This window comes from Mirounga leonina, unplaced genomic scaffold (assembly GCF_011800145.1).
Source record: "Mirounga leonina isolate KUSES-001 unplaced genomic scaffold, KU_Mleo_1.0 Mir_82, whole genome shotgun sequence".
Lineage (NCBI taxonomy): Eukaryota > Metazoa > Chordata > Mammalia > Carnivora > Phocidae > Mirounga > Mirounga leonina.
This window is the reverse complement of record NW_023270825.1, coordinates 32,745,676-32,759,168: the sequence shown is the minus strand read 5'-3', so window position 1 is coordinate 32,759,168 and position 13,493 is coordinate 32,745,676. Positions and strand designations below refer to the sequence as shown.

The 13,493-nt window shown below is 44.7% G+C and overlaps 2 protein-coding genes across 5 annotated transcripts in view; one reads left to right on the top strand and one right to left on the bottom strand.

Annotated features, from left to right (window-relative positions):
• Positions 1-5,119, top strand: part of PLEKHH1 (pleckstrin homology, MyTH4 and FERM domain containing H1) — a 40,546-nt gene extending 35,427 nt beyond the window's left edge. The window contains exons 26-28 of the mRNA XM_034992284.1: positions 1,434-1,520; positions 1,827-1,973; positions 2,933-5,119. Of these exons, the coding sequence (XP_034848175.1) occupies positions 1,434-1,520; positions 1,827-1,973; positions 2,933-3,094 (396 nt within the window). The 3' untranslated portion in view covers positions 3,095-5,119. The remainder of the gene's footprint in view (positions 1-1,433; positions 1,521-1,826; positions 1,974-2,932) is intronic.
• PIGH (phosphatidylinositol glycan anchor biosynthesis class H) lies at positions 5,112-12,469 on the bottom strand. Of its 4 annotated transcripts, none has more exons than XM_034992282.1 (4): positions 12,136-12,393; positions 7,657-7,866; positions 7,097-7,180; positions 5,112-5,759 (listed from the first exon to the last, which is right to left on the bottom strand). In XM_034992282.1, exons 1-4 carry the CDS (start codon positions 12,313-12,315, stop codon positions 5,667-5,669), a joined length of 567 nt encoding a protein of 188 aa, XP_034848173.1. In that variant the 5' UTR covers positions 12,316-12,393; the 3' UTR covers positions 5,112-5,666. The 4 variants fall into 4 exon arrangements, with proteins under 4 accessions (XP_034848173.1, XP_034848174.1, XP_034848172.1 ...); XM_034992283.1 differs by having other exon boundaries at positions 7,097-7,177; XM_034992281.1 differs by having other exon boundaries at positions 5,465-7,177; positions 12,136-12,469.
• Positions 12,470-13,493: the final 1,024 nt, after the last annotated feature.

Genomic DNA, 13,493 nt, shown 5'->3' with positions numbered 1-13,493 from the left:
GATTTTTATTTATTTATTTGTCAGAGAGAGGGTGCATGCACAAGCAGGGGGAGCGGCAGGAAGAGGGAGAAGCACGCTCCCTACAGAGCAAGGAGCCCGATATGGGACTTGATAGGATCCCTGGGATCATGACCTGAGCTGAAAGCAGGCAGACGCTTAACCGAATGAGCCACCCAGGCGTCCTTTAATCTTTCCTTTTTGACTTCTTTCTCAGTGCTACCCCTAAAGAAAAAATATAGGACCAACTAATTCGCACACAAGCGTTCAAACTTGACATGACAACCTCAAGAATACTTTAATTTTTAAAAAAGTGTAAAAGAATAATATATAATCTAAACAGATACATCTCTACTGACTTGGCATGGCCACAGGGGACTCTTAACTACTCGGGCAACAGTTAATTTCCCCTGCATGAAGCCCAGGTGGCCAGCAGTAATTTCAGCTGGAACTTTTCTTGGCCAGGTGTCTGGTGTGCATAACTTTATTCATAATCAGACTATCATGTCCTCAAAGCTGGATCATGATCCTATTCACTGACGGTATAGATTAGACAGTGGACATTCACTCATTCATTCAGGAAACAATTGCTGAGCTACTAGGTCTCAGGCACTGTTTGAGATTGCAAGAGATGAGCTAATCAGATACCATCCTGGCCTTAGTGGAGCTTCCCGTGTAGTAGGGGAGATACACGTTAATCAAATAATCATATTTATTCTTTAAATACACATGTAAGTTATTTTACAAGCTGTCCTAAGTGCTTAAGAAAGGAGAAGTATTGGGGTGTTATAAAGGCATATAACAGGGTACCCTGGGACCCTCTCAGTCTGGGAGGTTGGGAAAAGCTTCTGAAAATGAGGACATGTCCATCCCTGTCCCCAGGCTTTTGGGTAGGAGAGCTAGGAAATCTGGATTGCCCTATTTTAGGTGCGGCCGTGAAAATTAGTCATACCAGGAATTGTCCACCAAATAGCCACTTTTCTCACTAGTAGAGCCTAAAGCCCAAAGGATTGCATTCTTACATTCCTGTTTCTTTCTCGGCCCGTAGCAAATTGGCTGAACCAAGATGCACTTCAGCCGGGAGAGACTGTGGGTTTTATGCTGTCAGTTTGTGAGCACTAGGAGAACACAGCCCGTTCTCTGTGCCCATGACCAAGCAGCTGGGGCTGGCCTTGTTCTGCAGCAGAGCCTCCCAACAGTGTACTGTGGGTACTCCTCCCCTCTCAAGATGGTAATTAGGTGGCCAGAGCCCCAAGGCCAGATGTCTTCTGTTTACTTCAGCATGCTGTACAAATACCATCTTTCATGTTTTCCAAGATAAAGGTTGGAAATCACTGCCTAGCAGATTCCTTGATGTGCCTTCTTCCTCCAAAAGCTCTTATTGTGGAGCATCCCTAGCTGTGGATATGTCTGATGGGATTTTCCTGTTTCCCTAGCCTGCACAGAGGTCTTCCAAGGAGAGCACTCTGGTGTGGATTGCTGTGAATGAGGATGGTGTCAGCATCCTGGACCACAACACTATGGTACGAAAGAGTAAGGGCTGGTTCTCTGACCCTTCCTTCTCCTCAACAGTGCCTTTTCTTCTCCTCTGTAGACTCAAAGGCCTGAGCTAAGTGAACATGGTTTCCCTACCCACCCCACCCAAGCCTTGATGTCCTCTAGTCTAGACACGGCTTATCGACATTCAAGATGTAGATCTCCACATTAGGACCACTTCCAGGTTCTCCCTTTCTGGTTAAGGCTGCCCGTGCCTGGCAGAGACGGGGTGCTGGTTCAGCTCAGGAGGCAGCTGGGAAGTCTCCCCAGAACTGACTGGCTTCTTCTTGCAGCAAGTGCACATCACTTACCCCTACTCTTCAGTAATGACCTTCGGCGGCTGCCGGGATGACTTCATGCTTGTGATTAGATCCATTCCAGACCAGAGCTCTGCGAAAGGCCACATTGAGAAGTTGCTCTTCCGGATGGCTGCTCCCAAGGTGGGTCTGACAGCTGCTAAACCATGTTACTTGGATCTCTCTGGTCTGAGGAGGTGGGCTTGAAGTGAAGGGAGGAAGCTGGGTTATGACCATACCCTAGAAGGGCCCTGTCCCAGGTAAAACTTTGGTCTTGTCTATAATCAGTCCTCCAAAGGGTTCAGGTTGGGTAGCAGCTCAGTAGCCACTGCCGAGCTGACGGGTGAGGGGCCGGCTGGGAGGGCGCGCGCTCTGGTCCAGGTGCTCCCGTGGTGCTCTCAGCCCCTGCAGCCCGGCGCTGCACAGGCTGGAGGCGGGTGCCCACTTGCTCCCCACTGCTCCTCTTGCAGCCGACCCAGGGGCTAGGGCGGCCAGCTTCCTCCTCTGCATGCTCTCTTCTCCTGCCTTCTGCCAGCACCGCTCCCCAAGCGGGACAGTCTCCACCTGCTCCCCCTTCCTTACAGTCTTAAAGTCCATCCCAGAGACCTCTTCTGCTTTAAGGCCTCTGTATCCTGCTCAGTGCAGGAGATACAGACTAGCAAAAACAACAAAGATTCCAAAACCCAAGTTCTGATCTAGTTCCTGACTCCCTTCTGAGAGTAAGTGGAAACCCTGCTGTTTTAATCCTAAAATTGGAGTTTCCCCAACCTCCTCCTTTTAATACCACCCCTGCCAAAGGAGAGGATATAGACACTTCCTCCAGGGAGGCCCGCTTCCCTGGCCTGGAGATGAGCAGAGCAGAATATCGCCTCTCCTGTTCTCAGGAGGGTACTGTGTGTCAGTGGCCCTTCAGACCAATAGGCACCCATTTCCCTGGGCCCCTGAACCTTACAGAAATGATCCCGACATTTTCTCCCAGGTATTTTGACGAGGTAAGAAACTGAAGCCCAGGACGGTTATGCACCCAGTGTAGCAGCTAGTATGTGAGAAAGCCAGGATTCAAGCCAAGGCCAGTTTAATTCCTTTGTTTCTGTTGTCTCAAGATTGCAGAGGCTACATTCATCATGGCCAGCTACATGAACCATTGCTCTGCAACTGTGAAGCCCCCCACCAGCCCACCTGCTGCCCACCAGCTATGGGAACTGGATGGACAACAGTTCTTTGCTTCTGTTCCCTGTGCTGCCAGAGGGCCAACGTTGCTGTGAATGTTTCTCCTACCCACCCCCCACCCCCGCCGAACCTGGTGCCTCTGGGATTAGAGATCTGTATCCTGGGGTATGACACTACTGTGATGGGCCTGACAGCCCTCCCCCAACCCCACCCTGTTCTATGAAATGTGTATTTCAATGTCCATGAAGCCTTTACTCTCTAGGTGCCTTGTTTCAGGGCCCAACTTTTAAAAATCCAGACCCAGTATAGAAACCACTTTTTTTCACCAGAATACTGAGCTCTGGATGCTGCCCGATTCTAGACACAGACTGGGATGGTCCACTGTTACTGGTTACTGAGGGCATCGGTGCTGTAAATTAAGGCTTTCTGCACTGATACTCTCAGGGAGGGCTAGTATCTTTTATATTGTACATGGTCTTTATGTGGGGATTTATACTTGAAGTTTTCCCAACATCCCTGAACAAGATAGGACTAAAATTTCCAATTCACTTGAACTGTGACAAAAGCCTGGAACTCCCTAAAACTGGACTTCCATTCCCAGATGGGAAAGGTATTGGCAGGGCTGGAGAAAAAGGAACAGACTCACCTTTTCCCTTCCCCACTGCAAATGAGTAGGCATTGGCAGTGCCCCTCTGGGGCAGCAGCTCCTGTCTTTACAGGACAAGGAAAAGGCACTATCCCTGCTGAGACTGAAGCTGTTCTCCCTCACACTGGACTGTCAGCCCAGCTGGGTACAAGCAAGGGCAGGGGGTAAGTCCAACATGACCTCTCCCTGTCTCATTTTAACGACTAGACAGGGCTCAGTGAAGGCTGTGCTTCCTACTGTAGAATGGGTGATCGTCACTTGTTTCCTTGTTCTTTGAAAGACCAAGCAAATGCACTGGTTTCTGCTGCTTTGTGAGGCCACCAAAGATGAGTCAGAAACAGAATCCAGTCTTGCTCCTCAAGACTTCTGGCGAACTTCCGCTGGGAATTAGTCCAAAGGCAGAAGGCACATAGGCTAAGAGCATCCTGGTGATACAAATATCCCCCCATCCCCAACTAAGACCTTATGTTGAGTGCGGAGATGATCTTTGTCTCCACCCACCCCTAACAGAAAAAAAGACGAAGAGTTCATTATACTCTGATTTTCCAGCATTGGAGAAACAGAGTTTTATTTCATAGCTCTAAGGCAGTCTGAGCATTTGTCAATAACGTGCTGAAAACTGTATGGGTTTAGCAGCAGCATCTAAGAACCAAGCCTTTGACTTCAACAAAGTGTGTGTGTGTTGCACGCTGCAAGAACTTCAAGGCTGGAACTAGTTTATCTGAACACCTCAGCTGCTGTAGGCTTCCCCTCTCTCACCCTTTAAACTGACAAGCGTGATTAAAAAAAAAAAAAAAAAAAAGAAGCACATGAGAGTGTCTGCCTCTTTTAAATGAACTTGACTTTGCAAGGCTGGAAATTTTACAGCCATCTCCCATTTCTGCTGCTGCCTTTCCCCCAGGATTTGGGAACTAGCTGAGACATTTCTACCTCGAACAAGTCAAATATCACATGTACCACAGGCTCCGAATAACCCCTACTGGGCTGGTGTAAAAGGCAGGAATTACAGCTCTAGTTTGTAATACCCTGAGTGTCTCTGAAGCCCATGAGGATAATATTATCTACCTGGGAGTTAAAAAAAAAAATTAGGATCCCAAGGAAAAAGCAAGCAAGGATGGAGCTGTGTTCACACTGAACTTATGGGTCAAGCTATTTCCCCCACCCTATCTCCCTCCCAGCCCTTCAGGAATCCTCCCGTAGTTTATTAATTTTACACAGAAGAAACTGCCTTATAATCAAAGGCTTCTACAGTTTGTGTGTTTATCCTTCTTTAACATGTCTGGAAACCAAAGTTGAATTTCTCTCCAGCCTTTCATGTCGCCCCTCTTGGCAAAAAATGTTTTTGAAACCATAGACAATGCTGAGTAACAGTAGAGTATTAATGTGCTTGACATCCATGGCTGAAATGTGCCATGTTCGTGTTGTCAATAAAAAGCAGCTGTCTGTGAACCAGGCAAATTATTGTGTATGTTTTGGAAGGAGATCGGTTTATTAAGACAGTCATCATAAATTAACCCTGTACAGAACACAGGAGCTAGGTGGACAGAGACTAGTCTTTTGTAGGACATTTCTTCCTACTCACCAGAACCTGAAGGGCTTGACTTTTATACAGGGGTACTGCGTAGTTGGAAATTATGTTTCTTAAGAGATCTGATGTCAGTTTCCCATTGCCTTGCACCACAAATCTCTACAAAATGTAAACCTGAATGTGCTTAGGAATTTCACAAAGTGCTCTTTGTCAACGTTACTTCTGACATATCGCTTAAGGTCTCCCCTCAATTGATAAAGTAGGCAAAACCTTACAAGGGGATCACTAAAACAGACATAAATACTTTGCTCAACATCACACAATGAGTTAGGTTCCCAGTCACCTGCTCTATGGCTCTGAGATCCACTGCATCCATACTGGTTCCTAGGACTATGTCCACCTGATGGTTTAGAATACAGAAAATAAACCAGCCACTATGGCTTAGGAGTCATCTCCCATGGAAGACAGTACTGGCCTTCTGAAATGCTGGGACTCATGGACTTGCTGATGTGGCTTTCTGGTGTGCCAGGATCTCCTGGCAGCTCCTGTACACTTCAATCAAGCAGTCCAGGCGGGGCTTGGCACTCTGAATTCCAAAGGGAAGAAATGCAGAGTCAAGATGAACATAAGAGAGAGCTTAGCAGTGCTGCATCCATGTGCAACCTCAATCTCTCCCCACAGCAGGGGGTCTAGATGGCTCAGGTATGAGCTCAGAGAGGCAGAAGTTCAGGCCACACAGCATCTTACTGGCTAAGAAAGCAAGAGGAATAACAAAAGACAGACCCTCTTGGAAATGTCACAAGCTGTGAAACAGTCTGCAAGGACAAGGAGGGCAATTTAATATGTAAATATTGAAAAGTATTTTGCACAATGAAATGTGATACAACCAAAATTAAAAGAAAAGTCACAGAATGGGAAAAATATATGTGGAAAGCATATTTAATACAAGTTCGTTATCCAAAGTATATAAGTTGTTACAAATGCATAATCAATATCTAGATTCTGCTTGACTAACAGAGGAGATGGATAGTGTAAAACAAAGGAAACACGGATAGGTAATTCAAGGAAACATGAAAAATCTCTTTGTCATTTAAGGAGCAATTTAGTAACTTTAAATTCCTTTACCTACATACTAAAGGAAATAAATAACTAAACCTGCTGTTTTAGCCAAGACTGTAGAAAAACAAGTACAAATTCCAAAAAGTATGGTCAAGTAGTCCAATCTCTGGAGCCAAATCTCAAACTGTAAAAATCTATGAAACTGTTCATAAACATTAATAATATAATTTTAAACCATAACGCAAAAGAATTTTAGCTTAGCAGCCTTAAATCCTTTGTGAGAAAAGGAAGGGCAGTAAGGCACAGTTAACTATATACATAAACACTTTATATACTTATAATCCTGTTTGTGTAAGTATTTTTTGTAAGAGCAAGACAAAAAATAACCTGGAGATGATTTCAAAAGCTAGCAGTAGAGTGGCTAAATGAACTGATACTCAACATGATAACTATTTAAAATGTTAAGTATAATGGACTCTGTAGATGCATGAAAATATGTATATTAGATTTAAAAAGCAAGACATAAATTGGGTATAACAGTATGTGTAGATCAATGACATCAATGTAAAATCTTATACTGGCAGACTAACAAAGTAGATGAACGGTGATTTATAAGCAGAAATTGCTATTTTTTTCTCTAAAATTTGGATAAATTTGTAGTATTTCTGAAAGCCTGTATTTGCTTCAGAAAGAAACTTCTGAAATCACTAATTCTCACTAAAAATAGCTGTCAGGTGTCCTCAAATAATCTTGACAAGAATTTACATTCCTACTGAACCGAAGTAGCAGGAGAAATGCAGAGAACGGAGAAAGGTAACAGATTTTTTTTGGAGAAAAAACTTTAGACAACTGTTCTGTGCTCACCTGGAAGACAGGTACTACTTGGGATATCCCATGTGGTTCCACTGGATCCTCCAATAAAATGCAAAGGTAGTAAATCACCTTCTGCTGTAAGAAAATAAACCAAATAGAGATCTAAGTGAAACTTATTTTCTTTTTCTTCAAGGGAGGCTAAAAACTTTTTTATAAATGGTTATCTCTAAGTAGTAGAACACTTGATTGCTTTTGAAGTGAGGGAAAAGTATATTCTCATTCTTTAAATGAAAAACGATGAAACGTCAGCAGCAACAACACTAAGAGATGATTTTGAAGCTGGGCTAAAAAATAAAGTCAAAATGCTAACTTACGATCTATGAAAGCCTGCTAAATCTCTATACAAACAAAGGAATGTATCTTTCCAATATAAGTTTCACTTTCATGGTTTATGGACATGCCATCCAAAAAGGAAACACTACAATACTGGAACAGAATCTTCAAGTTTAATTCTGTAACATCAAGGTATTAAGACTCAGTTTAGATCCAGGCAAAGGCCACGGGCTATCTCCTCCAGAGAAACCTGTAATACTTACTACTTAACTACTTACCATGTAAATAGCCTCATTAATGACCACATCCTTCACCTTGCCCATCTCTATGAAGGTAGTGCTTTCTTTGCCTGAGGCATAGGATGAAGTCATCTGGATGCCAAGGGAGTCAATGATTAACAGAGTCTCCTGATCAATCTTGACAAAATGGAGGTAACCAAGCAGGCCTAAGAGGGTGATGAAGATGGCAGCAGAGAGTATCATGCTGTTCTGAAGAGAGAGCCAGACACAGGCGGTAAGGTCACCAAATGGTCCTCTGCACAGATCTCTGTTATTTAACTGGTCCACTCTAGGCAGTGTGGAAAAAAGCCTGTGTTCTACTGTGAGTTGAAAAGATGGAAGGTACATGCATGGAGGAGGAGGAAATCACTTTTATTTCAACTCTGTAATGCTATGAAAGCATATGATGAAATACATCCAGACAACAAATGGATAGGTGTGGGAGGAGAACCTCCATCACCAAAATAGTATCTACCATCACACCACTCTCAGAGGTTTTTCTTCCAAAACTGAAACTTAAGGACTCAGACCTTTTCCTCTCATGCTCCATCAGCAGATGCAAAATTAGACAGCATAATAATAAATGCTTAGCACAGTGTAGCTGATAGTACTCAATAGCTACTCCTCCTTCCTAATAGAACTTGGAATCATGATTGGTTCCCACTCCTGCCAATGATTGCTTTAGAAATGAACACATGACATAACTCTGGCCAATGGGATGTGAGGGGAAGTCGGCTGAAGGGGCCTCTGGAAAACGGAAGTCCATCTTAAAAAGAGATCTAAGAAAAGGTCCCTTCCTCTTGGGGTTGGATGCCTGGAACTACTATGGAACCACGCTACTCTGACAGACCATGCAGAAAGCCAGGTCGAGGACGAGTACACCAATGGTGGAGGAGCAGTAACATGAAAAGAATCAAAAGGCCCTTAAGAGCCTCTTATGACCGCAAGAGCCCTCCTACCTCCTGACTCCTTTTGTTAAATAATAAAGATCATATCATCTGGAGCGCTTTTAGTTCTTTTGGGTTGTGACTAACTGATGTGTTAAGGCTGATGGAGTAGCTGAAATGACTAACTTACGTGTTAAGGGCTCAAAAGGTATTTATTCCTTTGATTCTAAGACACATTTACAATCTTTTAACATTTCTGAAGTTGAATGTGTTTTTCTATTGATGTATTTTCTTTTTACGTACCATTATTTTCTTCCCCCCCCCCCCCAAAAAGCTATTTAGAAGGATGGGACAGAAAAAAATCACTGATGACCTAGAAACGAAACAGATTCAGTAATTTATTAATGTCATTCCTTGATGGCAGGAAGTATCTATTCTTTATTACTGACAAGATGCCCTCTTTGACCTAACCCTAATCATACTCTTCTAAACCATCATGCTTGGTGTCCATCCTTGTTGGGCCTGCATTGCCCAGCAAATTCTACCAAGAATCTTGCTAAGTCATTTGAGAGAGAACCCTTGGCATCTGATCACCTTGGCCTGCCTTTATCAAGAATCATGTCAAGTTAGCCAGAATCTCCCTTTACCCCTGATGTTTCCTTTTAGTCATTTTCCATCCACTGACAACCCCACTGTGCTCTTTGACTATAAATTCCTACTTGTCCTTGCTGTATTCAGAATTGAGCCCAATTCTGCACTGAGGTCACTCTTTTCTCCTACTGCAATAGTTTCTGAATAAAATCTGTTTTTACTGCTTTAACTACTGACTGCCCCTGGTGTTCCTTGAAAATACTTTTCTACTTCATTCTACCTAACACAACAGTAAGTGTTGGATCAAGAGTGTTTGGGCCTGTGATCTATTTTTGTCTGGTCCACCCTGAGCTAAGAATGGTTTTTACACTTAAAAGAGTTGTTTAAAAAAGAAAGAAAAAGAAACAGAAGACTATGAGACAGAGACCTGTAAAGCTTAAAATATGTACTATTTGGACTTTTAAAGATAAAGTTTGCTGACCTCTGTGCTAGGTAATTACTTGTTGATTAATGAATGGAGAATGGAAAAATCTATGTGCTGGGTCTCTGATGATCCAGAAATATCTACTTCGAGTTAATTAAATGCCTAGTATCTAGTACAGTGTCTGGTTCATAGTCTGAACTGAATAAGCACTATGGAAGAATAGAGAGAAATAAAATTCAGTCCTGGCCCTTACAGATGTGTAAGAGGCAAAATTAATACATATAAAGTATTTTTGGAGAATACTATGAAACTGACTGTAAGTGCCTAAGAAAGGATTAAAAGAGAAAGAGAGAGCAAGAAAGAGACATCAAAGCACACAGGATATCCCATGAAGACTTCTAAGGAAGAAGGATTTCACTGGTACAGAAGAGGTGGTAGTTACTGACAGATATACTTAGTTGAGAAAAGGAAGGGGGAAAAGCATTCCAGATTGGAATAAATAAGGCAATAACCTGCAATTTTAATAGAACTGTGAATTCAAAAACCAGAAGGAAAGAAGGGATAAAGAACAGTAAAAGTGAGGGGATTTCATTCATATCAGCTTTTTAATAAGGTAATCCCTGCCCAAAACTTCATTACCACCTGCATTCTTTTTTTTTTTTTTTAAAGATTCTATTTATTTGACAGAGAGAGACACAGCGAGAGAGGGGACACAAGCAGGGGCAGAGGGAGAGGGAGAAGCAGGCTTCCCGCTGAGCAGGGAGCCCGATGCGGGACTCGATCCCAGGACCCTGGGATCATGACCTGAGCCGAAGGCAGACACTCAACGACTGAGCCACCCAGGCGCCCTCACCTGCATTCTTTATACTTCATTTTTTTGTCTGAAATTCTAACACTGGGGCTGAAATTAAGCCACATGTTTTTATGAATTCCTTCATTTCTTCTCACTCCTGAGAGTCATTACTCTGACAAAATAGTTTTGAACACAAAGATATGAAACTTTGGTACACAGAGCCCTCAGGAAGTGTTGCAGTGGAGTTTAAGGAAGATAAGGCTACTGAGTCGTGGACCTTGATGGAGGTAAGTGGGACATACCAGGACGAGAGACAGTACAAAAAGGAGCTGGCATAAAAACAAACTTCTATTTAAAAATTTTTCCTAAGCAAACTCTCCCCTAAGAGGAGACAGTATAGTGGAAAAGAAAGGGTTTCAGAGTCAGACAGCCCTGGGTTTGAAACCCAAGTATGCCGTTTACTAGCTTTGTGACTTTAAGTAAGTTATTACTCTTTCTAAGCCTTAGTTTTCTTCTAAGGTTGAAGTAAGGCAGTCGGGGCATTTAATTAGGATCTGTTCCCTCCCCCTCACATGGCCAGAACGCAGGCTAGTATTAAACTCAACTACATTATAAATTAAATCTTTTTAGGGGGAAGGAGGAGGACTGTCCTGGCAACTTAACCATTTCAACTGACTTTTGAACAAACTTTTAGACAGTTTGGTACAAATTAGGGCAGTCTTAATTCTGCATATATCTACACCAAATTTCCATGCTTTGATGGTAAAAACGCCAATGAATGCATTAAATGAAAACAAGATCCAAATTATAGAAATAAATCGCCCTAGCTCTGGTAGGATCACTCCTGGAATAATAATACTCAATTTAGGGCACTACATATGAAACTAAACTCATCCTGAAAAGGACAATTAGGATGACTCCTTTTTTTTTTTTTTTTTTTTAAAGATTTTATTTATTTATTTGAGAGAGAGAGAATGAGAGAGCATGAGGCGGGGAGGGTCCGAGGGAGAAGCAGACTCCTCGCTGAGCAAGGAGCCCGATGCGGGACTCGACCCTGGGACTCCAGGATTATGACCTGAGCTGAAGGCAGTCGCTTAACCAACTGAGCCACCCAGGCGCCCAGGATGGCTCCTCTTGAGGGCTGTCACAAAGCTACCGCACGGGACCCTCGTGATACTGTGACGCTGGCATGGCAGAGAGCAATTCCATTTTAGACGTGCGGAAACCGAGGCTCAGAAAATAGGAATGAGCCTGGAAAGTGAGCACAGAAACAACTTATCTCCAAAACTTCACAGTTCTTTAGAAAGTACTTGAAGTTGGGGAAAGGGGGGTGGGGAGTGGGCAGACTGCCTTGAAAAACATTAGGAAGAACTATCAAGCTCATGCTGTGGAGGCAAAGGCAGTTTCTGTAAGACTACATAAAGTACTGTTCGCAGTGATTCCTCTAAGGAGTGGAAGTGATGGATGAGGACGATCCACTTAATAGTTCTCCGAGCTCTTGGAACTGAATTACTGTGAGCGTGGACTACGTGGAGCACAGGCAAGTTAAAGCCTCAGGCTGTTGTTACAGGGCTAGAAGTACGCTGGGTGGAACCGCAGAGCACCACCCATGAGAGGGATAAAGCACAGGTGTAAAAACTTCACAGCTGTCCAGCGGCGGAACCAGCTAGTTCCCGCCCTCCGACTCAACAACAGGAGGTCCGGGCTCGACCCTCTGACTCCAAAGACCCTTCCAAACCCCAGCCCCCGACTCGGACCGCGGGAACGGGCCGACTGGCCATTACCTCGCAGAGGGTGAAGAGTCCGTAGGCCGCTAGCCACACGGCGCAGGTGACAGCGGTGAGCGAGCGCAACGAAAGCCGAGGGCAGCTGAGGCAGAACTCCCGGCAGGACGGGGAGTAGTAGCGGCGCTGCAGGGCCAGGCGGCCACCGCAAATATCCGAGAAGCTCCGCTCGTCCTCCATGGCCGGGCCGCCTCCTCCCCGCCGGGCCGGGCCGCTCTAGTCCGCCCGCCAGCGTCCTCTCGCCGGCTCTGGACCCACTTCCGGGGAGCGGCGTCGGCCCCACCTCGCCCCGCCCCGTCCCACGCTCCGCGCAGCCGCAGTTCCGCGTCGAGAGTTGTGGCTCGGGTCTCCGGGCTTGTTCTCCGCTCCCTGGTTCGGCCTGGTTTCTGCGATTGTCCGGCTACTCCAGAGCCTCGCAGGGGGCTAACTCAACCGGCCGATTAAAACCGCTGTTAACGCGCTTTCCCTCGGCAAACCGTTTTCTATTTCTAAGCCAGAGTACGCCCCGAGGAGACAGTCCACAGGTATACGCTCATTCCATTCATTCATTCATTCATTCATTCATTCCTGGGCCAGGTAGTTTTAGGTGCTGAGGATACAGCGCTGACCAATATTGAAGGTCTCTGCCTTCAAGTAGCGTCGTTCTTAGTAAGAGAAACAATATGGAAATAACTTCAGAGAGTGCTGCTGGCAATAATATGACGGGCAGGGCTGGCTTGGGCACTTGCAATAGGGCAGTCAGGAAAGTGTCTGGGAGGACACTGGAGCTGCACGGATGAGGAGCCAGACTGGTCTGGGAGAGCTCTGGAGGAGGAATTTGCCAGGTTGGAGGACCAGGAAAGGCAAAGCCCCCGAGGCTGGAACAAGGTTGACTTACTGGAGGAGTCAAGAGGCTGACAAACTGCATCTGGAAGTTGGGGAGGGAGGTGCGGGGCTCAGGTGCTAGAGGGTCTTGTAGGGCCTGGTAAGAAGTTTGGATTTCACTGGCTGGGAGTTCTCTCTTCCCAACCGCTGCGTGGAGCACTGAGTAGACAGATGAGTCCTGGCTAGGAGGTTAGTAAGAGAGGAAGATGCACAGGGTGTGGATAATAAAATTACTAAACTCATGAGTAATAGCCTGTGAGGTTTTCCTCTTCTTCTTCTTTTTTTTTTTTTTTTAACTTTGGATGTGGCCTAAGAGTGGATTGTGGCCTGTTAAGAGTTATGGTGCTTCAGCCCTGAGGCAGCATCATGTATTAAAGAATTGATCCCTCTGTCTATAAAGATAAATGGCATAACAGTCTCAGCAGCTTTAAGTTTCTGATGAAAGTCAGGTTCCATTTTTCCATCTTCATCCAGGATTTTGTTTCCTTTTTTTC